General features: G+C 39.6%; 2 protein-coding genes across 3 annotated transcripts; one reads left to right on the top strand and one right to left on the bottom strand.

Moving 5' to 3' along the window:
* Window positions 1-3,131: 3,131 nt before the first annotated feature.
* txndc16 (thioredoxin domain containing 16) lies at window positions 3,132-10,839 on the bottom strand. 2 transcript variants are annotated; one of them, XM_008429013.3, is made up of 20 exons: window positions 10,554-10,839; window positions 10,111-10,288; window positions 9,890-9,972; window positions 9,729-9,802; window positions 9,383-9,457; window positions 9,021-9,142; window positions 8,794-8,884; window positions 8,028-8,196; window positions 7,770-7,939; window positions 7,621-7,681; window positions 7,420-7,531; window positions 7,200-7,346; window positions 7,055-7,114; window positions 6,601-6,802; window positions 5,961-6,097; window positions 5,694-5,778; window positions 5,307-5,448; window positions 4,746-4,933; window positions 4,463-4,653; window positions 3,132-3,863 (listed from the first exon to the last, which is right to left on the bottom strand). In XM_008429013.3, the coding sequence occupies exons 1-20, from the start codon at window positions 10,659-10,661 to the stop codon at window positions 3,661-3,663; spliced, it is 2,598 nt and encodes an 865-aa protein (XP_008427235.2). In that variant the 5' UTR covers window positions 10,662-10,839; the 3' UTR covers window positions 3,132-3,660. The 2 variants fall into 2 exon arrangements, with proteins under 2 accessions (XP_008427235.2, XP_017159274.2); XM_017303785.2 differs by having other exon boundaries at window positions 10,543-10,619.
* Window positions 10,840-11,774: 935 nt separating this feature from the next.
* On the top strand, window positions 11,775-23,510 carry gpr137c (G protein-coupled receptor 137c). Its single transcript, XM_008429006.3, has 8 exons — window positions 11,775-12,549; window positions 16,738-16,787; window positions 16,905-17,012; window positions 17,122-17,260; window positions 18,163-18,312; window positions 19,196-19,321; window positions 19,407-19,531; window positions 20,382-23,510. Exons 1-8 carry the CDS (start codon window positions 12,175-12,177, stop codon window positions 20,659-20,661), a joined length of 1,353 nt encoding a protein of 450 aa, XP_008427228.1. The 5' UTR covers window positions 11,775-12,174; the 3' UTR covers window positions 20,662-23,510.
* Window positions 23,511-23,782: the final 272 nt, after the last annotated feature.

Genomic DNA, 23,782 nt, shown 5'->3' with positions numbered 1-23,782 from the left:
TTAGTCTAACTTTTGAACTGCCTTGCTGCTGAAATGAAACCCAAATAAATTTGGTTTGACTTGACTAAAACAGAAGGAAAATTTTATTTTGGCTGCAGCATATAAATGAATTTTGGGAAAAAATTGTTAACTGGTTGTCAGAAAAAAACTGGCTACATTTCTTCTTATTTTGGCAGATTTAAAATGTTTAAAATGATTTCAGTGACATCTTAAGCCTTAATCACGAACCAGTTCTTTTTTTGTTTTTTTTTTAACAGATATAGCCATGAAAGAAATTGTACATAGGTTGAAGAACGAATAACTAAAAAAGTAACAAAAGCTGTAATCTCACACTTAAATTCTGGTAATAATCACATAAAAGTGGTAATTTTTCCCAACTTTCTCACCACAAAGTGATTGTGCCAGTCTCTCTTTTTTCCACACAAACATTCGTTGCCCTTATTAATGAGAGTAAAATCACTTGTGTCCTTAGAGAAACAATAAAAAGACCTGCTGAAAGTCATGTTTGATACAAAAGTAAGCAAAACATTAATTATAGCTTGACATCTTAATTTTTCATCTAATCTAGACCATCCAGTTAATCTCAGTCAGCAGCAGACTCAAAAACAAACGTACCAAAGGCAGTACTCATGACTGTACGCACGTTGTGAAGTTTGCTGCGCAGTTTCTGTTTCTCGTCATGGCTCAAACGGTCTGTAAGGATCATTTCCTGATTCAACAGTTGAGCTGTCCAGAGTCCTGTTTTCGAGAGTCCAAACACACCACTATGTGCGTTTGATTCCCTTCTCAGTTACTCTGCCAGGATTCAGGAATGCCAAATTTTACAAGGCAGCATCAGGAATGAATTCCCACTTCCAAGCTGGGATTGGCACACCAAGGTCAGCTTGATAAAATTAATAAACTCCCTCAGCTCCAAACTCTGGAAAAAAACATTCTTACATCAAACCTTGTGTTTTCAGAAGGGAGCGTTGATCGGCACCCCCTGACTTAATCCAGTTCTAATCTGTGGAAAAACCGAGACAAATCCAGCAGGCTGAAATTTGTCTGCAGAACAGCAACGTGCTTTAGTTTTTCAGGTGTTTGCAGTCTGCTCACTGCAAGTTTGATGCTGATAGACGTGAACAGCTCTCTGTAAACTGAATGGAGGGGGAAATCCACTCCAGCTCAAAAACACATTTACTGTCTCACAACTCACTTCGGAAAATTATACTCCTTGAAATCAGTTTCCAACCACAAGAAGAATCAGTTTAATCCCTCTCTGAGGCAAAATAACTTTATTTTTAATAATCCAATCCAGTTATAGTTCAAGTTTTTTTTTCCAGTAAATCAGCAGATTTGATTGGACTTTGATGCAACTTCTAATCATGAGTAAGCATGAGGCTAGCTTACTCGATTTTTCACAAAAACTTGAGCTCTGAATAAATGTCCAATTTCAGAAAATATAAGAGGAAGAGAGGACCAGTTTACAAAAAAGCACATTGAAGAAAATGTCACTTGTTGCATCTACTGACCAAAAACAGTTGGATTTCTTAAAGGACAAGGGAAAAAAACTAAGACTTTGCCATATTTGATCAAATGATTGACTGATAAACCCTAATTTATTAAGTGACACATGCATCAGTTTGAGTCAGGAAATTTCAATTGTTGGCAATATTTAGTGGAAGTAAATGAAAACATGAATGGCACATATAAATAGCAAGTTAAAAGCTCCAATACGTTAGCTGGATAAATAAAGATAAGTATTGTTAGATAAAACTGGAAATGTATTCAATGCTTTCCAGTAAAAGTAGAAACAAATATCCAGTAAAGAAAAGTGATCCAAGCACTAGATGCTGTGGTACTCCATCACTGATTGGTGTGCAATAAAAAGTTATTAATTTGGACGAACTGAATCTATGTACACCATCACATTCCCATTCTCATTATTTATACACGTTTAAAATTTAAGCAAAATGCTGTCATTTTGGTTTTATTCAAAGGGATTTATTTAACCAAGTATTTGAAAAGATTTGGGTTAGCTGCATGTATTTGGCCAGTTTTGTTAAGAAATGTGATGTTTTGAGATCTTACACTAGTTTATTACTGTTGACCTGATCCTAGAGGTCAGCCCACACAGCAGGACATAAAGTACAGTGCCGGCTGTTCTTCTGGAATGTATAATGAATCTTATCTCCACAAAGGAGTTTTCTGCTTCATAGCTTCAAGCGGCAATTATTTTACAGAAGGAGGCAAAAGTAATATTTGGAGAGAACAGAAGTGGGCGTTGAATCTATTGAGAGGAAAAGACTTCCACAAAAAAGCTGTACTGTTGGCTTCTTTGTCGTTTTTGTTGCTGTATTATGTTTACCTTCTATTAATTACGTATACTTACCAAAACAGAACTATAATTAAGTTATGCTAGTGTGACAACTGTATATAAAGTAAGTTGTGCAAAATAGTATTTTTTCCAACAGTATTTTAATATTTTTGCACATACCTTACACTGCAGGTGGGATGATCCTGTTCTGTCCTGCTCCACCTCAAAGGACTTCATTTTCCGCTAATTGCAGTAGACTAAACTCAACAGGTGTTCTGACTACCTGTCATACCCGTCAATCCAGCATACTTTATGGTAATGCGCATGCACACAATGTTACGTCACATACTGCTTACTCATCAGATTTCTTATGAATCCGTCATACCTGTGTGTTTTATTTCTCTGAAGTTCCCAGTAAATGTTATTTAATTAAGCTGCTATGTTAATCAAACATATTAAACATAAATGACTTTTGCTGTTTCCAATGTTGGACTGCACAGTGGCGCAGTTGGTAGAGCTGTTGCCTTGCAAGAAGGTTCTGGGTTTGATTCCCAGCCCCGGTCTTTCTGCATGGAGTTTGCATGTTCTCCCTGTGCATGGTGGGTTTTCTCCAGGTACTCCGGTTTCCTCCCACAGTCCAAAAACATGACTGTCAGGTTAATTGGCCTTTCAATAGAATTGTTTGTTCTGTTTCATTTCTTTCGCATTTTAATTCTTGTCACCAATGAAATCAGTTTTAATGGTGCTATTGTTAAAATAAAGCATGGTATTTAAAGCTAGTTGGGAGGAGAAATAAATTGTATGATGCAAAAGGCAAAACAAAATCAGATCAAACTTTGTTTGTACAAATAGTACCTGTTTTATTAAAAACGACATAATGAAATGCATTCTACTTGATGCCGAACCATCTTTCAGTCACACAGATAGTCGGTTTGCCCAACAGTCTTCAGTAGCAGCAGAGGTTAGCCACAAACATAGGCAGCCTTCAGGTCGTGGGAAAATAGAAAGAAATGCATCAGCAAATCTGATGAAACCCCAACATGATTCACTGTGAATCAGATGCAAAAACCACAGAAACCAGGAAATGAAACGGCGACCGTCAACATCGCCGAGGTAACACCTAAAGAATAAACCTCCAAATGCTAAAGGGCAAACGCAGATTTCACTTAACTACAAAACATTATATCTTAATACACTTGAAATAAGACAAAACTAGCTTTCAAAGAAGAAATATGAACTTGTTTTACATCAACAAGGAATTATTTATTTTCTGAAAAGTTGGTTGAAATAAAATAAAACTAAAATATTTGCAGTAGAAACTAGATTAAAATATTCAGTAAGATTTTGTGTGTCATTTACATTTCTTAGAGTTCAGAGTGAAATTTTGAATTCATGTCCAGACGGTCGTATGGCATCGTTTTAGTCACCAAATGCTCCTCAACATTCACTGCCTCTGTCTTCACTTCCTCCTCTTCTGGAGAACGGGGGTCGACTTCCTGCATGTCCATGACTTTCAGGAAGTCGTAGAACTCGAAAGCAGGAGGCCAGCTGTCCCCACCCAGCATCGCTGTGGAGACATGACAACGCCGCAGAGTTCAAGGTAAAACAGATTTAAAACTCCCTTTGCTCCAACAAAATCGGCTTTTAACCCACAGAGAGGCTGGAGAACTATTGTCTGATTTTAACAATCCATGTTACGTTATTTGAGTCTGTGAAAGGAGAAGGAAGAAATCATGAAATAAGAGTCTGATGAGTCTAATTAGAGCTGAAATTGTCATTTGCATGGAAGATGTAGGACTGAACGTAAAGAAAATGCCAAAATATCGGGTTAAAATAAATTGCTTAGTAAAGACAGAGGGGTTCTGAACTCCTGCTTGTGATGATCTGATGACAGATCACCATCCAGGGCGGCAAAAAAATAAAAATGTTGCGCAATTATTGAACAAATGTTCTGCAGTTTAGTTGCATTTTCACTCACTTGGGAGTCGGCACCCCCTTGTGTTTTTTTACATTGTCAGAAAATATCGGTGTACCTCTACTGAAAGTTATATTTTATTAACAGCAACAGATTGTGCGCTAATTAAGTCTGTTTTCCTTATGTGGCACAAACACGTTACAATCTTAAATATTTTAGAATAATTGTAGGATTGTCTGTCCTCTCAGTACCTGCTGGTGACTCCGTCCCGTCCTCCACGCTCTGCACCCACTGCAGCACAGAGCCGGTCAGTATGGGAGTGTGGGGTGGATACTGGTACACTTCGTCTCCGCTGGGTAAATGCGTGAGCACCAACGCAGGAAGCGGCGGCAGGGAACCGAGGTACGAACCCAGAACAGACAGACCAGCTGGAGTGCGGCCGCTGAAACAGACGGAGTAAAGCTGCGTGTTGTTTTCTGACGCGAAAGGAAATTATTTGCGTTTTATTTTTTTTAAACTGATGAATATTTGTACAGGTGGATCCAGCAGGGCAGGTATCGCTCCATCCTCGCGCCTCCCTGCTCCGACACGCCTCTCATCTGGTCCACCAGCGCCTGGTTCTGCCGCCGCCCGATCTCGTCCTCTTCCTCTCCCACGAAGAGGAGGAGGAGCGCTTTCCCCAGCGACAGAAACGACGGCAGGTTTTCCACGGTCAGCTCAGGCTGGGAGGAAAATGGGAATAAAACGTTAATCCGGTGACCTGAATCTGCAAAATACGTAAAATGAAGATATTGAGAAGAAAAACACTGTGAGAAGCAGAAGGGAGCCCAGTTTGTGCTGGTTGTGGTGCAGCAGATGGAAATATTCAGGCAGCAATTATTTCTCTAAAAGAGGCAAAAGCAACATTTGAACCTGCTGAGGAGAAAAAAGCAGCATGCAAAGAAATGTCGCCTCGCAGATTTCTGTTGTTTTTGCTTTTTTGTCAAACTTGGAACTTTTCAGATCATCAAACCAGTTTAATATCAACTAATGTAGCTTGTTTGCAAAGGTTCAAGGAGATCATTTGCACCTAATCCTAAAGACACACACACACACCACAGGTTGGCGCAGTGCAGAGTGGATTTGGGTGAGCAGATCTTTGGATGATGAGGTCACAGGCAGCACTGAGGGGTGGCTGAGTTTCCCCCAAGAAGGAAACAACAACACGCCAGGAGGCTCCACATCGTGCTCCGCAGCCCTACGGAGAAAATGTGTGGGGAAAAAGTTTATTTGCTCATTTATTTGCTTCCGGAACCGCAAAATATTCACCTTTTATCGTTTATTTTAATTTGCTATCCCGTGTTTTAGTCACTTTGACTCAAATGCACTGGAAGAAACTTTGGTGAATAACTTTTGACTCGAGCAGCGGCATCAGAGGAAAAACAGTCGAGAAGAAACGATATGAAAACAGCAAAACATGTGGAGTGAATTTAAAGCTGGTACCATTTCTCCACCAGTCTGTCTGTCAGCAGCCCAGTCAGAACTTCTCCAGTCAGTAACTCTGCTGCTTCAGTGAACACGGACAAACCTGGGAGAGGAAGAAAAACACACAAATCAGAGAGTGAATTACAAAAATCACAGACTGGTTAGACAACCTGCCCAGTCTGACCATTATCCATTCTCTGTTATATTGATATTAACGATGAACTACAGCCAGTAGTTTGCTGTGATTGTTGTGTCACATCAATGTTTTTCATGACAGACTCCCACCTGTTCGGCTCTCTGTCCTAAACAAACCCAGGACCTTATCAGGCCTGTAACCAGCCAGGTCAGGGTGAGGAACTTCCTGAAGGAAAGATGTCACTTCCTCCTTGGTGGACAGCAGCAGAGGAGAGGCCACGCGGCTCCTGGTTTGGAAGAAAAAAAAAGAAACAAGGGCGTAGTTTAAGTTTTCTTACAATAAAAGTTGGAAATTTTAATTAATCCCACAAAGTGATCAAGTAATTATTAGCTGAATTACATCAAGCTGCTGTTAGTTGGATTTAAGTATTTAACAAGCTGAGTGGAGATAAACTTCGTCACTGCAGACAGAGAGTCTGCATGGCAAAGCATGACATGAGATTAAAAAAACCAATCATTTCAAGCTGTAACGTTTGTGTAGCATTTCCATCAACTTTGAAGCTGTAAAAGTCTTACAACAAAATGTTATGACGTGTCCAAATCTCTGTACGGTTCTGAATCGGTGTTCAGTGTATGTTCTATTAGATTCATATTAATCAAATTAAATCAATAAATCCCCACTAGTTACCTGGAAAAACATCCTTTCTGTTGGATTCATGAGCTCTTTTGTGCTTTTCGGATTGTTGAGATGAAAAATTTTAAATGTTTTAGAGATGTTTTGTGTTCTTACATCATGACGAAGCGATGCAGCGCCTCCCCGCTCAGCGCTCCGGCGTAGCGCTGCACCGCCGCCTGCTGACGCCGGATCAGCAGAACGCTGGGGAACTCCGTGATTGGCTGAAACGGGACGTCTGTGCCAAGCTGAGCGGCGCAGAGGTCAGTCCACTCTCCACAGTCAACGACACACATCTGGACGTCGTCAATCCTGGAATCTAAAAAAATAATAATAATTTCGTAAAGTAAAAATCTGCCTTACATTCAATTAATTTGAAATGTAATTTAGCTCTTGTGTGTGAATGTTTGTGAGAACAAAACTGTCTGAGATGAAACAAACTAGAAATCATCACTTATTGGGAAAACTTCACTCAAATCTTATCTTGGCTTAAAATGTTTAAAATGTAGATTCTAAGCATAAACGTGAAAATGAATCTCTTCCTCTGCACCTGCTGCAGGTCTCATTTTACCTTCAAGATTCTCTGCAACTTCAACGAAAGATCCGAGGAAAGCCATTGAAACAGCGTCCCCTGGTGGCCAGAATGACACATCCTTCAAATCACAGCGCTACAAACTGAGAAGCTGACTCATATTGTGTTCAGATGAAAGTCTTACATTTGAGGTAGAACAGCACCACCGTGAGGCTGCTTTGTGCAACTTCAGAGTGGAAGTTGTCGGACGTTAGTTGTGTGACCAAGTCCAGGTCCAGGAAGTGACCTTGGTTTCTGTACACTTCCGCTGCGACTTCATCATCCAGCTCTCCTGGTGACACACACATGTTCACACTCCTCTCTTTTCCATGCATCAAGTTTGAATTCTCTGAAGATCCTCTAACCTGAATGCGAGTCCTCCTCTTCATCTTCCTCTTCCTCCTCCTCCTCCTGCTTCGTGATGAGTTCCAACACGTCCTCCAAGCTGTGTAAGGTCAAATATTTCACCTCAGAACTCTGCAAAAAAAAAAAATATATATATATATTTCTTTACTTTTAAACTGTAAGTGAATGAAATAAGCAATTAAATTAAATAAAAACTCTACCTTCTCAGGCAGTCGGTAGGCAGCGTTGTACTTCTCAGGGGTTTTAACTGCTGGGCTCTGCCTGATGAACACAAACATCAAACAAAACCTGAGTTACTTAATCCTGATTTACATGTGGTATGTTTTTAAATCCTGTTGGTTCTGCACACCTGTGCACCAGCAGCAGCAGGGCGAGGCCTCGCAGCCTCCAGGCCAGAGCGCTGGCCGTGTCCAGGTCCAGGTGCTCGGTCGCAGGGTGAGAAAACAGGAAGACCTGAGGCGTCAGCTGGTAGGGGAACTGAGGTGGCGGGACTGACGAGGGATCAACGAACACTTCGGACTGATAAAAACGTGAAAAAACAGATTTTTCAACGTTATTCTACTAGAAAAGTAACCATTTCAGCTTTTTTCTGATTGAGTCTACATACCACAAGCGGGGCCTCCATAAGCTGCAGGAACGTGTGCAGGCTCAGGGTGGACAGGGCCTTCCTCATGCGCGTCAATGGGCAGCGCTCAGAGGTCACCGAGGTCATGACAGTACCATGAACTCTACAGTGGACGAACCACACCCTGGAGAGCTGGGACGATTCATTAACTCTGGAAAACATGTTGTTATTGCTTTACAGCTGCAGTAAAAAAGGCGGCAGCTGTCGAGCTGCGAGGCCTCAGCCAACTATCTCCCAATGGATGGTTGTACTGGAACTGCAGTTTTGTTGTCTTTCTGACAATGATAATAAAATTCTTCTGATTCTGAGTTTGCAACTTTTATAAAGAATATGGTTTTTACAAATTTGTTAAAACTGCCATTATGTCTTGATAGTGTAATACAAGACAGATAATCTGAGAAAACAATCGAGCTCTTCTGCCTTCTTCCAATACAAGACTCAGTCAGAAACGACCAATCAGAGACAGGAGGAGGGTCTTAGCGCTGTCAATCATTTCCTTCCACATGCTCCCTGCTACGCTACAGCTTAGGCACAAATGCTAAAGCTAGCTAGCATAGTCACTGATGACAGCAGATACCATTTTTCCTGGAACAATAAGTTGTTTCTTCACCATTACTACATTGAAACTTATTTACAGCGCTAAAATCTTCCCCCTGTCTTTGATTGGTTGGTTTTGGTCGGGAGCTGTGTGTACTGCAACTTTAGTTATAATAGATGATTTGCATGAGAAAAAGAAAATGAAACATACCCTAACTGCTTTAGTACCGGACCTCCGGTTATGAGGATGAACTGATGTTTGGATCCGTAAACGTACGCCGTCTCCATCAGCGATCTGTGTTCTGAGAAGCATATCAGAGATACCGTGTGGTTTATTTATGTCTGAGTTCTGTCATTTAGGAAAACTGATCAGGTGGGAGTGGGCTTAACAGAACAAAATCACCGCAAATCTGTCATTTTGTTCCTTTAAATCTTCACCTTGAGTTCCCAGACTGCGAACGTAACCGAGAACAATGTCCTTCTTCCCTTTGGCTGCCTTCTCCAAGGTCAGCAGGTCGGCGTCCGTGTGGACGTACTTCACCTCGTCACGTAGGATGGCGCTGGAGGGCAAAGAGGCAAAGCAAAACAAACATCAACAAAGTGTGGTGTAGCTTTTATATTAGCTTCCCCGAGTCAATTCTAACACAAATACACATCACACCTTTACAGTATTTTTTTTTAAATGTTTGTTTCTGTTAGTCTGCCACATAAAATCTCAATAAAACTTGTTTTTTGATATGACATCATAAATCCTCAAGGTGTATCACCCAGTCACAGTGCAAACTGCTGCTTTTACTCACAACAGGACTTCAGCCACTATGGAGTTGACATCAAAGACGGTGTCCAGGCTGAAACTCAAGAACTCTTTGCCGCCTCTGCAAAACACAAAGATGCAAAACTGCAAACAGTTGGAATAACACTGATGCAGTCAGCAGGCAGACAATATCCTTCATATGAATGCATAACGGCCATGATTACTGAAGCAGCTTTGGAGAGCTTTTACACTAATTTGTGGTCACTTTAGTTTGTGGTTCTCTTCATTTCCATTCAACTACCGAGATGTAATGATGTGAAATGGTGGAGATCGTTTACAGCAAACATTCTCTGAAAAGCTACGACTGATCATTTTGTTTCTACTCAACCTACCTGAACAGAAAAGCTCTGTGCTGTTGCTTCCCCTCTGTGCAGTACGCTTGAACCGGCTCCTTTTTACATGTCACCTACAAAACAAAACTTCATTTTTTTTGTGCTTTCGTACTAACGTTTACAACAAACAGAGCAGACATCATGAACAAAGCTCCTGTCACCTTGCCGACTAGCACTCCATAATCCTGCAGAGCTTCGGCTGATTTTTCTAACTCCAACAGGAACAGAGAGATGGTGGGAGAGACTGGAGACGACAGACGAGAAAAGGGAATTATGTTAGGTTGACTGTATTTAAATCAAATCGGGTGAATCTATGTAAGAATATACTACGATACTCGCCTAAATATAAACTGTGTTTTGTTTACAGAACCGGTGTGTTTACCTTGTTGCTGAAAATAGAGGAACATCATCTTCCCAGACAGCAGCCTTTCGTGGAAGTCTGCAGCTGTGATTTCAATATGGATCGACATATTGGCCTTTTCATGGCATCCAGCTGAGCTGATCCACAGCAGGACGGCAGCAACACAAACCCACACCCTTAACAGACTGATCTGTCCTCCCTAGGAGAGGAAACACAATGAGTGGTAAAGATATACACAAGACTGTTTCATCAGTGGAAGAATAAACAACGCAAACACTTCTGAACCATGTGGGGAATTTGGAAGGGGTATGAATATCAACACAACACCAGTCTAACCTGTGACAGACACATGAAATATTCAAAATGAACCCTTTATTAAGACGTTTTAATTTTCAGGCAAAACACAGAATATATACGTAAGAAATCATTTAAAAAACAATAAAAAAAACACACCTGACATTTACCTGAGAAGTGGGAGTTGCGGGAGGTCGGGGGGCATTTGGTGGCAAGTCTGAAGAGGCCATTTTACTTTTCTTAGAAGAAAAAGCACATATATCCCAAATAAATTCCATATTTTGGAATCTCAGTTTACGTCAGGAACGATAGGATATTCTGCTTCATCAACTAATAGCAGTCTGTGTGCTCGCCCATAGATATTTTTTGGTCATTTTGCACATTTACGTACGTAAGTCTACGTACTTTTAAAAGCAAGATGCTCAATGCTATGCGTTAGGAGTGCTGCGTTAACAGTGAACGCAATGTTTCCTTTAATTCTTTCGAAATAAAAGCATTATAAATGTTCATAGCTGAAAACTACTCAGTCAGATCTTATATTTTGTTTAAAAAATACCAATAATAACATATACCTTGATTGTGCGTATTACATTTAGCTTCAAATTGATTATTTAAGAATAGTAATGTCGCAGACTCTCAATTTGAAATTACCAAGATTTTACTTTAGAATTTTCATACGCCATCTTGTTCGCTTCACTTACTTTAGTAGACCAATCATATGATTGGTCTACTAAAGTCTTTCATTTGAACCAATCAGCACTCACAAGTGAGAAAGCGTTCCTAGACAAAGACAAGTAGAAGCACATAGGCTTGAAACGAAACGTCAGCGCGTCCGCCATATTGTGAAAGGCGTTTTATGTGGAAAACGAACACAAATGTGCTTGGAAACTAAATCTACGCTCAGTTGATATTTATGACTCTTAAACGGTAGTCTATGTTCATTTCAGAATGAGAAATAGTGATCATTGGGTCAATACTGAACAATAATGAAACAGTAATAGAACTGAGTGGTTATGCCACTCACAACGATGGCGCCAACGTAAACGTATCAACAAACTGTAAATAATAATAATAATAATAATAATAATAATAATAATAATAATAATAATAATAATAATAATAATTTGTGTAGGGGCTTATGCTGAATCTATGCTTTTATGTCTATGGTGGGGTTGTGGACGTATAAAGCTGACATCATTATTGACCAATGGGATGGATTTGCTGTGGAGGCTGGTTGCAGGATTAGCCAATAGAATTGCAGAGTGTAAAAATAGGGGTGTGGCCTCTTTTTGCTCACTCAGGAAATGTATGTTGGAAACTAGCTTGAAACTATGGCTCAATACTCAGCTGTGTCTCCACGTAGTTGATCGTTATCCTGAGCCAAAATGGCGAACACCAAAAGCCAGTTTCCGCTTTCGTTCGAAACAAGGGGGTTGGTCTAAAACTGCATCGCAGCTGATCTGGAGGTTTTCCCCCCCTCAAGTTGTTTTTTTGCAGAGAGCAGCTTTGCAGACAATCACAGAGGCACCTCTCTTGTTTTTCTTTCGCTCCTTCTTGTTATTTTTAACTTAGCTCATTTTAAATGTCGAACCATTCATTTATTCACTAGGTTTGTTTTTCCAAACGGAGAGCCAATTTTTGGGTGAATAATGTCTCTTCTTTTTAAAAGAAACAGTTTTTATCTCATTTTTGCGCTTGAATACCGTCGCCTTTTTGCCATCCATGGTGAATGCAACCCAGGTCTGACCCACTTTTAGCGTCTTTCCTCCCCCTCACAAGCATCAAGCGGAGATGTTTTCGCCAGGAGAGGAGGTCGATTCCAATTTGTTTACCTCACTGAAGGAGTCATCCGGAGATGCGATCTCTCCAACACTGGAGCTCAGTTTGACCACCGTCTACACCGTCCTCTACTCTTTCCTCTTTGTTTTCGTCTACCTGCAGCTCTGGCTCATCCTGCATTACGGCCACAAGCGTTTCAGCTACCAGAGCGTGTTTTTGTTCCTGTGCCTGCTGTGGGCAGCGCTACGGACGACCCTCTTCTCCTTCTACTTTAAAAATGTAGTGCAGGCCAACCAGCTACAGCCTCTGGCCTACTGGCTGCTCTACTGCTGCCCCGTCTGCCTGCAGTTCTTCACACTCTGCCTGCTCAACCTCTACTTCACACAGGTATGTGTGTTTCTGTGTGACCCGATTTCATAAAAGCAGCTGAGCGTGCAGTTTTCCGGGTATTAACGACCCACTGTCCAAAATATTTGTTTTTAATTTAAGCTACAAAAATGTCAAACTTATTATTGGGATTTTATCTGGAGAGGGCATTACATTGTAACTCTGGAGGAGCTGTAAAGATCCACAGGTCATGATCTAGGAGCTGTTGACAGGGCAAATATTCATCAGGAACTGCATAAATCTGACGTTTATGTACTACATGCCACACATAGGGGCGCTGCGTTAGAGGGGGCGCCATAAAACGGCAGAAAAATTACTTAGTCAGCATTTTCTGTATTTATAATCAACTGCTGCATGAGCAAATATGATAAATAACAGATTAGGCAACCCTTCTTTTCTGTCTCTTGCCCACACTTAATATAAAACTCCTCCGGACCCTTTGAGAGCGCCCCTATAATAAGTCAACATACATCTGAGAATGGACATAGTTGCGCCCCAGGCTGCACATCACCACCATGTTGGTGATCCAACCTGAAGGAGAGGTGGATGGAGGTAAATACTGAGCAATGCTGCAAGAAAAGCCTCCAGAAGACCTGAGATTGGGGTGGAGATTGACACCACAACAGGACAAAAGCCTTAAATGGTGACACTTCTTCAAAGTTTATATTCAAACGTTCAGTCTGACTAAGCTTGAGGTGTCTAGATATGCAAAGTGATTAGACAAAAAACACTGGTTCTGCAAAGTATTTAATCGAGGTCATACATTTCAGACTTATATTTTGTAAAACTGTTGCCAGCCATGCATCATTTCCTTCCACTGTTCCAATCTATCCCATTCGATCCCAATAAAATACATTCTAATTAGTGGTTGTAAAAGTTACATGAAATCGCAACCAGTTGCCTTTCTGCCACCATTTTGGACCAGTTTATTGGTCATGCTGTTGTAGTCTTTGCACTTTGCAGCGCAGAAGTTATCAAGCCATTTTAGCTCAGATGTCACTGAACTCTTGATGCAGCACGGCCTCTTATGTTCACCTTTCAGCAAGCACCAGATGGTCCAGCATGCAGTGGGGCATGTGGTGGGGTGAGGTCAGATGTTTACATACAGCCATATTAATTTTGGTCTGTGGTTAGTCTCCACTCAGACAAATGTTTGAGTGGACCATGTGTAGTCACTAATTATGTAAAAAACAGGGGGGGAAGGAACCCAGTTGTTTGGTTGCAGCTGTTCAACACCTGTGCTGTGCACTCCAGATATCAAAGACCAGCTTGTCTCCTCGTTTTGCAAAAGCATGGTCCACGTTTACATGCATTGTACAAAAGGAAGGAAGCTCGTCTCGCTGGGTGAGTCGTGATTTGCCAATGCAGCTCATGGTGTCATATGACTGCTGAATAAACATTGTCACCCATCTGCTGACCTCTGGCCAACTTTTGCATTCTTGCTAAACCTACATGTTGGTAGATTTAAGACAGACTTCAAATTTCTTTGAATTAACCAGCTTTATTGCTAACTACCACCATGCCTCTTCACTCCTGTCATTATATCTGTAGGAACATGTTTGTCTCAGTCATGAGAGCATGTGACAGGCCAGCTCAGAGATGAAGCCGTTCCTGATTGTGGTTTTATACGTCTGGCTGCTTCAGGTCTGAGTGATACATCAGATTCACATTTTGTTCCACGGCTCAAACTGGAAGCTGTTGTAGTAGTTTTTATAGCAGCAGCTGCTCATACTAAAGCAGAGTTTTTGGTTCTGATGTACAGTTTTTGTAAAGGTTTAACCAGCTAATGTCAAGTTAGGTCCATTTTAACTATAACACTCAAAAAAATCCAAATATTTTACTTGTTACTGTAAAAAGGTTTTTTTTTTAAACACACAAACTGATAATAGAGTTGACATTTTATAGGTTGATAATGTAGATGTCGTGCTGCTCTCACTCAAAACCTCTCAGTCACACATTAGTTGTAATTAACTGTATAAGTTTTGTTGCCATTATCATCCAGAAATGGATAAGAAACATTCACAAACTAAAATTGTTTCTCACTTGTTCTGTGAGGACGTTTGAACGTTAAGACTTATGTATGTGGGCGTCATTAAATCTGTGTTTTACTAAAGGTGAATTGAGGCTAAAGAGATAACTAGCATGACCTGCATCAAGACTGAGTTCCCATTTTATGAAAAGAATTTTTTTTTGTAGATGATACTCTGATTTGCCATAACCTGCCCCAATCTGCAAAATTTCAAAAGGAACAAAATCACAAGTTTGACACAAAAAATGCTATACAAGCCCTATTTCTTCAGCTAATTTTGGTTATTTTAGATTTGGATACATTCCCCATAAACCACTTAAAGTTATAGAGGATTTTTTTCATCCACAGGTTTTCTTTAAATGGGTAGAAAAAACTAACTGGCTTCTCCAGAACGTAATAGGGAAACATTGTTTCTTTGATTGCTCTGCATTGGCACAGGAACATATCTAAAGGATGCAGGTTTGGCCAAAGTCAAAGCTTTCCTGTCCTGACCGTCAGGCATATCGCTGCCCTCAATGTTTTACACGATTCCCTACATCTTCACAGCTTCTCTGGTCTTCATAACCCGATTAAATCACTGACCTGGTTGACTCCTCGTGCGCAAATCTAAAAACTCCTACAATATCCTGATGTAATTGTAATTATTTTGAAATTAAGGGACATGCAATGTATTTATTTGTAAGTATATGTATTTTGGACCATAATTTAAGCTTTGATTAATTCTGGCATTGGCTGGTATGAGATTCTTGTGGAATAAGAACTTGTTACACAAAACAAGACTCTACAGCATGATCTAACAGCTCTCATTCAAAACAGAAAGCAACAATTATTCATATTATTAAGTAGCAGAGTTACCTTAATAAGAGCAGAGCCTGTACCTGTGGAAATATTTCTAAACAGTTTTGTCTTTCATGTAAGTGAAGGAAAAGCTTCATTTTACTCTAGAAGAACATACAGTTGTAGCACTTTTTGGCATGACTGAGCAAAGAAAGCAATCTTGTATCATAATACATATTTGACTCTTAGACACTAATGCATTTAAATATCGTGCTGATCAGACCCAAAGGCCTATTGTTTACTTTACAGAGCAAATATATTTAACCAGAGTTGAGAAATGACCCGTACAGTTTGACCCTAAAGTCATCAAGGGCATCGAAGGCTGGCGACAAGCTAGCGGACATCGTGTCACAGCCGCCTAACGTCCAACGTTGCTCTTCTGATGAGTCAGTTTTCAGTCCTGACTTTGTTTTAATGAAGGAACAGACAGTCAAGTTCATGCTTGGTTGCCTTTGCTGAGAAAAGACTTAAACATCCCTTGCGTGCTAAAAGGATATGTAGTCTGAAGTGCATCCATACACCGAGCAGAAAAAGTATACAACCCGACTGAATTGCTTTGTTGACTGCTTGCTTCATCTCTTGGTTACAAATTACCCCGTTGTGGCCTACTTTCACCATACTGGCAGGTCATGTGAGAGGGTGTTGGTTTAAGATGTTTCAACTAAATGCTTTTAAGAACTCTCGTGGTCAGTATAAGACGGTTTCAAATAATTATTATTATTAATTAAACACTTTAAGTCTTTGACAAGAGAAAATGTTACGTAAAGATCGGACAAACAACATAAAACATCTTATATTTCAAAATATAGTCCTTGAAAAAGCAAACTTGATTACTAAAGGCCCAGAATTTGAACTAATGGACAGTTTTAGTAATTATGTGTTTTTTATGCTGATGATGGTCAACTTGACCAGCAAAAAATCATTGTTTGCAGGAGATTTTCTTCATAACGTCACCTTTTTTTTGCTGTCGCGCATCCGTAAGGGAAAGTGTTGGAAAAACAAGAACGTATGAGTCTGAAACAGATGGATTCAGGGGGATATGGATCGTATTTTTAATTCTCCGGAGAGCAGCACGGTCTGAGGGATCATCTTAAATGCCAGCATATTGCTGATTTTCGTCAGCATAACTCAGCTTTTCACTATGAGCTGGTGTTTGAATACTTCATTGAGCTCCAGGAATCTCCTCGAGCTTTGTTAGTTCACACTCTGGTTCTAAAACAGGCCCATTCCGGTTTTCTGAGCTCCAGCGTAGGTGGCATCTCTGTGAAACGGTTCAATTCTGCATATCTTTAAAGGAATCTCTCGTGTTGTTCGTTCTCCAGGTGATGTTTAAAGCTAAAGCCAAGTATTCGCCTGAGCTCACCAAATACAAGTAAGTCTTTGATTGGTTAGGAATGAAAATCAGAGCCTTGTTGGGTAATTTTGATAGCTGATAACAATCATTATCCTTTCTTCAGCAATTATTATTGTGCAACTCTTCTCTCTGCAGGGTTCCTCTGCGCTTGTTCTTTCTGTGTCTCAGTATATTTTTCCTGGTGGTGAATTTAACTTGCGCGTTGTTGGCTCAAGGAGCTCTGATGCACTCTGAGCCACCAAGGTAAGCAAACGCTCAGTCATTTCATATCTGGCTTCCACAGGAAATTATTTCTCTTGTATGTTGAGTCCAGTTTTTCTCTCTACACTTCGTTTGTTCTTTGTTTGCACAGCGATGGGGGGATCAGACATGCAGTCTTGGCTCGGGTCCTGATTAACGACAGCCTGTTTGTCCTGTGTGCCATATCTCTTGCTGTGTGCATCTTCAAAATCGCCAAAATGTCTTCTGCCAACGTTTACCTCGAGTCTAAGGTAGAAGGAAAGGCATCATTCACCAGTTTTTGCTTTTTGAGCTTCTTTTTTAGAGATAAAGTCAAGTTATTATTAAACATTGTTCTGATTAGTTTGTGTAATTGGTATTTGGAAATATTAGCCTGAAGTCAGAACTCAGATTTGGAGACGTGGGGATTTCTTACCAACCCAACCTCAAAATCCAACATGGCTGCCATGTTTTAAAAATCAGACTTTCAGAGTTCAAAGTTGGAAAAATTACCTGGAAAGCCAAAAGTTTATCGACTCCAACTTCCAAATCTAAAATCAACGTTTGTATGGCATTGATAATTACCGTTATGAAGCTCAAACAGCTAACCATGAAGCTAACAACGCTAGCTTGCACAGCGACTACCAAATCCCGTGTGTTTTCTGACTCGTATCTAGATCACATGGATGACTTTTTAAGCTCTGATTTCAACCTCCAAGACAAATAAAAAGTGCCACATTTTCAAATCACATCTTCACATTTTGAGTCTTGCTTGAAACTTTTTTACAGCTATCTAAAAATATTTAATCTATATTCCAAGCTGCAGTTCATGTGCAAATGAACATTCATTGACGTCAAACACACAGGAAGCAGCTTGTGAGCGAAGCTAACAGACTGATGATGCTAATTTAATGGTTATTATTTCTGCTAGCTAGACCAGCTTGCTGTTTACCGTAGGAATAAATTAAGGAGAGAGTATTACACCATTGTTAAAAATATTGTACATTATATTAAACCAACATTTAGATGTATAAGCTTGCTTGTGTAAACCACATAGTAATATGCTTAAATTCATGCTTCAAGCTTATAATTAATCGTTTTTGTAATGCTTGCTGACCTATATTTGGTGGTATAGAGCTAGAGCTTGTTATGACACAATGACTCTTCCCTCCAGGGAACATCAGTGTGCCAAGCGACCGCCGTAGGAGCCGTGGTGATCCTCCTCTATACTTCCAGAGCCTGTTACAACCTGGTGGTGGTGGCCCTGTCACCGCAGGACAGACCCAGCCCCTTCAGCTACGGCTGGTACAGCGTCTCCGATCAGGTACCAGTACGACTAGCTTTTATAGCATCTGGGTCACATGAGAGCCATAAAATCGAATTTATAGGACAGGGTAATGCATCATTTTCAGCTAGAAAACATTGATGTTTGTGACGAAGATGAAACGGTGAATATTTCATATAGTTGGGGTGTTTGAATGGGTATACAATGCATCTTTAGAGAATTAGTAGAGCGGTGCTTAGCAGGGTAAAGGGTTTTGTCTGGCTATAAATAACCATGTCTGTGTATCCTGACCTACATCAGAGGGTGCAGGCCTTGAGACAGACAACACATTTTGAAGGAGTTTCTTGTGTTTGTCGGACTTAATAAATCATTATGGGTATAATCTGACTTTAGTTCCTATCAAATAAGTTATTGAATTTATATGTAATAGCATGCTCTGCAAATTTTCTACAATATTTCTTGATGTTTCTCAACAAACTACAGTTATGAGTGGTCTCTAATCATGTCTATGTTGTAAATTTCAGACTCAATATGAAAAAGATCTAAATATTGATCCAAAAGAAACAGCAAAAATGAAGGAATTTAATGACCAGCAGGGGGAGACACCTGCAATTACACAAGAACTTCAGGAAATAAAAACTAGTGTGGATTGGATGCCTTGATGTTTTAGTTTTGTAAATCTTTTCATATAAAATTTCATGTCTACTTTATGCATGCTACACTTTTCAGATTACTTAAAAACTATGAACTACTTTGTATTGGTCTGAATCCTGAATAATTGCATGGGAGCAGGGTTTCCCCCAGTGAAATATAAGCCTGGCCGGCCACCAGGCTTTACTTGTGGTGGATTCATTCTCTGTTTACTTGGTGACATCAAGTTTCATAATTCATACTGCAAAATGTTTGTGTTTGTACTTTAAAGGCAGACATACAGAAGATCAGCGGTGAGGGCTACATTGTTTTTGGGATTATTTTGTTCTTCTGGGAGCTGCTGCCCACCAGCTTAGTGGTGGTTTTCTTCAGAGTCCAAAGGCCCCACCAAAACCTGGTAAACTGATTGTCTAGAAGTCAAATTACGCTGCAGATTTCTTCTTCTTCTTCTAGAATAAAGTCCTGGACTCTGTTTCTTCCAGGCGCCAGGCGGCATGATCAACAGCCACAGTTTCAGCTCTAGAGCTTATTTCTTTGACAACCCGCGACGGTACGACAGCGATGACGACCTGTCAAGGAGCATCAATAGCAGATCTGATCGAGCCAGGTGAGCACCAGCACAATGTCCAAGTAATTAACATCAAAACCAAAACGACTGAAGGCATCTGGAAAAAGATTCATGTGCACCAAAAGAAAGTCATCTGTATATCATGTGTACAATACACAAAGTATACAGTATGCAAAAATAAAAAAGATTATTAAATGACTTGTTTTATGTTTTTAAGAATAAACCTTACATGTTTTCCTCTTCAGTAGTTTTTATTCTGTATAAATAACTGGATCTTTACATCTTGAATGGGATGCTCATCTTAATTTACATCATTCACCTGAGGTGGGGTGTCCCCAAGGCTCAACTCTCGGCCCACATCTGTTTTCCATACACATAGCTTACTTCTGTTTGGTTTCACTTTAAAGAAATAAAAATATATATTATGGCATCTCTGCACTCCCAAACAGTTTCAGATTTTAAATTACTGAAGAGATTAGCATGTTCAAACCTAATATTATTTACTCCCAAATTATCACTGAAGCCAAGTGACTTGATGCTGTTAGATGTAGTGAAAACACAATGAAAGAAATGAGAATATTGGGCTTTTGCTGTCACTATACCTACATTTTCCAGGTATAGTGGAGACGCCACTAAAACTCCATACAAATGTTGATTTTAGATTTGGAAGTTGGAGTTAGTCAACTTTTGGCTTTCCAGGTAATTTTTCCAACTTTGAACTCTGAAAGTCTGATTTTTAAAACATGGCAGCCATGTTGGATTTTGAGGTTGGGTTGGTAAGAAATCCCCACGTCTCCAATTCTGTTCAATATTTTTTAAACCAATTTTACCTATTTTTTAAAATCATGTCTATTAATAAACTTACCTTCTTGTCCCTTCCATTCTTTAGTCTTCTGTCCACTACGCCTCAGATGGCAACGTCCAGCTGGTATGGCTCTATTCAACGTAATGGGAGTCTAGCACCGGGGGTGGCCTCCGCCCAGCAGCCACCTCCTTCCACGGCCCCACTCCTGTTTGCCCAAGGAAACATTCAAAGTCACCATCATCACCATCACAACTACTACTCAACCCCACAGAACAACTACCAACATCAGCATAGTAACTATTATTCCACGCCGCAGAATTACTACTGCGGATCGCAGACGTATTTCTGCACCCCACAAAATTAAATAGGAACCATTGAAAACTTTGGATAAGAAGATTACAAATGATTTAATCTTTTTGTCCCGATTTTGCTTGTACAGCTGCATCAACCTCAGCACTTTCGATTAAAAGTGCTGACCACACAACAGGCTTCAACAACTGTGTGAAAATGTGGCGATACAATAAAGCATGAAAGTTGGAACTACAAGAATACCAGCTTTCTTGAGGACTTCAGCACAGATGAGTAGCATTTAACTACCACCAAAAGGTGGAAAGCAGGAAAACGGAAACCATTTCTTTTGAATGCTTTGGTAAGGGGTAAAATAGAGACTGGAAATATTTGTGGCCAGATAATCATTCCACTTTTAAATTTCAATGGTAAGGAAACATTGGCAGCCGCTAATTTGCTCATCCAAAAGCTGTCAGTCAACAGTTCAGGCTATAGCAACACTGTTAAAAATTTGTCAGTCTTGTTTGAGGTATTGGCTCTTTTACAGACATCTTACAAAGTCTTAAACCCGGAGTTCTGAGTGTTCAGACTTACATGACAGGAATTAGCTCATGCTAATTTACCAGTGCCTGCTGATGTAGGAACCGTTAGCCGTGGTAGCAATAAGCCAAAAAAACAACAACCTCAAAATCAGTTAAAGAAATTATAACCTTGTATTATTTAAGTCAATGTATTACTTTTATTAAACTGGTTGAGTTCTATTGAAACACAAAGAGAGAGAGAAAAAAATGATTTTAGGAAATGGCTTATGCTAATTTGTTGAAGCATGGAGAGTTAGCATTGCTAGCATAAAGTCTAAACTCTGAACTAAAAATTAAAAACTTTGTGTCACTTAAGTCAGGTTGTTACTTTCATCAAAAATGGGACTGAACTCAAAGAGAAAAATGAAAAAAAAAAAACTGATAAGAAGTTTGCCAGTGCTAGTTTTCTACTCACCGCTGTAGTCGGGAAAGCTAGCTGTGCTAGCAAAATTAGCCAGGAGAAAAGTAAAATTGACAAAAAAAATTTTAACGTTGCATCATTGAAGCCAATTTATTATTCTTACAAACTAGGCTTAAGTTCTGGGGCAAAACAAGTGTTAATATTCTGTTGCTAAAAGGAAAAAAACTTAAAATAAAAACAAATATGTTAAGTTTTGTTGTATTCAGTTAATTGCTGTTTTCAACTTGATCTGAATTATTTTTGCAACAAGGAGTACAGTGTGTAAAAAATATCTCATAAGGAATTAGCCAATGCTAGCATGACAGTAGTTGGTGAATCCAGGATATTAGCACTGCTAGCATTTAGCAGAAGACTTTTTAAAAAAGCTAAATTTAAAATAAAAACAATTTTAATAATACAACTGAATCCAGTTTATTCATGTTTATCAAATTGGAACATAATTTTGTTGCAACATAAATTGAAAATTGTAAAAGAATAAATAAAAATACTGCTCGCTAGCACATCAGCGGCTCAATCGCCTCTACATGGCTAATGGTTCCATGTGACTTATATAAGCTCTCATATCTGTTATCAGTGTGTGCTCCTTAGACTCCATAAATCTCTGTAAAATTTATATCTAGCTAGCTACCAGGTGTGATTTGGTGTTTGCTCTCATTGCCTGGTTTCCTCTGTTGACTGACAGAAAGTCATTTTCAGTTTTCTTGATTGATTACATGGATTCCTTAGTCATAAATATATAGGAAAAACATGAGACTGGGGGTGAATGTGAATCATTTCAAGGTGGCGAATGTTTGAGTTTAAACATACGGCTGTCTGTTTTCAGAAAGCATATGAAGTACAAGAAAGGAGGGATCTTTAGAGCTTGTTCGTGACCAAAAGGATCTTTAACATGATCAGACTTTTTGTGAGCTGTGAGGCAGAAGTTTGCACTTAGTGGAAGATCACCTTCAGAGAAAAAGGCTGTTGAGCCTGGAATGTAGGTTTTTCTTCTCATATCTTATATTTTCTTCTGTAATTGTATGTACTCTCTTCTATTTATCCTACAAGGAAGAACATGTCAATGTGCCATCACATTTTGTCATATCAGATAGTTGCATTCCTTAAAGAAAATATTTTTGCACAAGAATTAGTCAAAGGACGTATGCTCTTGTCCGCTTCCATGCCAATCAGTTTTATATGCGTGTTGTGATATTTTTATTGTAGGTGGTGTGCGTGTGTTCTCAATATTTGTCTTTGATGTTTAGTCAGCTTTTATACATCATTTTTATTTTCATCAGATTTTTTATAACATATTTTGTAGCTTTATGTTCCCCACATCTTTCCTGATTTTGTCGTTTTCGCATCACACGTTTTCTGAATCTTATGACAGCCTGTACTTTTTTTTTTTTTTTTTTTTGTGGTGTTGTTTACGACCCACTTCTTGAACCAAAATCACTGCGTCTGTGGTTAATTACTAAGAAATGCTCGCTGATGTCAAGCAAACCTAAAGCCTGGACTGAAAGTGTTTCTTATGCTGCTGTTTGCGCTTTGAGGTTCCATTGCTTGTATCACCGAGTTTATCTGACTTTAAAATCCAGTGAAGGAGCCGAAGTTCTCGTTGTTTGGGTCCAGCTTTTTAACAACGGTGAGAAATGCATGTTTCTGCGTCTGTGCGCATAATTTGCCACCATTTCTCTAGCAAATCTGGTATTATTTGTGTGAAAGTGTTTTTAATCTGTCTGCCGCACAGAAACCGCGGTGATAAATTTTCCCATCAGTTGTTTTATGGTATTGGTGGTTATATCCGTGGCCATACTGAATGTAACCAAATCACTAATGATGTATGCAAGAAAAGCACTACCATGTTTTAATAAAGGTCTACTGCACTGTTTAGACAATAGTAGTAAATATAAAATGTCAAACATAAACTGCAAATCAAACCTCTGCACAATGTCGTTATTGTTTCTGCTGCAGAGTTCGACTGGGGCCGACCTCTTCCCACCAGTATAGTCAGTCATGTGGCAGATTTTATGGACTAATTAGATTAAGAGGATCATCGTAACCGAAACTGGACACGAGTCTGGAAGAGCATGACCAGGCAGGGTTGCTGTCCTACCTGTGTGAAGCTGTTTTTCACTGGAAAACACGTCTGATGCTGCTAGAAATGTGAAGGTGTGAAGAATTTGCTAAGAGCTAAAATTATTTGGTAAACGGAA

This window comes from Poecilia reticulata, chromosome 2 (genome assembly GCF_904066995.2).
Source record: "Poecilia reticulata chromosome 2, P_reticulata-male-v2, whole genome shotgun sequence".
Lineage (NCBI taxonomy): Eukaryota > Metazoa > Chordata > Actinopteri > Cyprinodontiformes > Poeciliidae > Poecilia > Poecilia reticulata.
The sequence above is the reverse complement of the archived record's forward strand: the minus strand, read 5'-3'. Positions and strand labels throughout refer to the sequence as shown.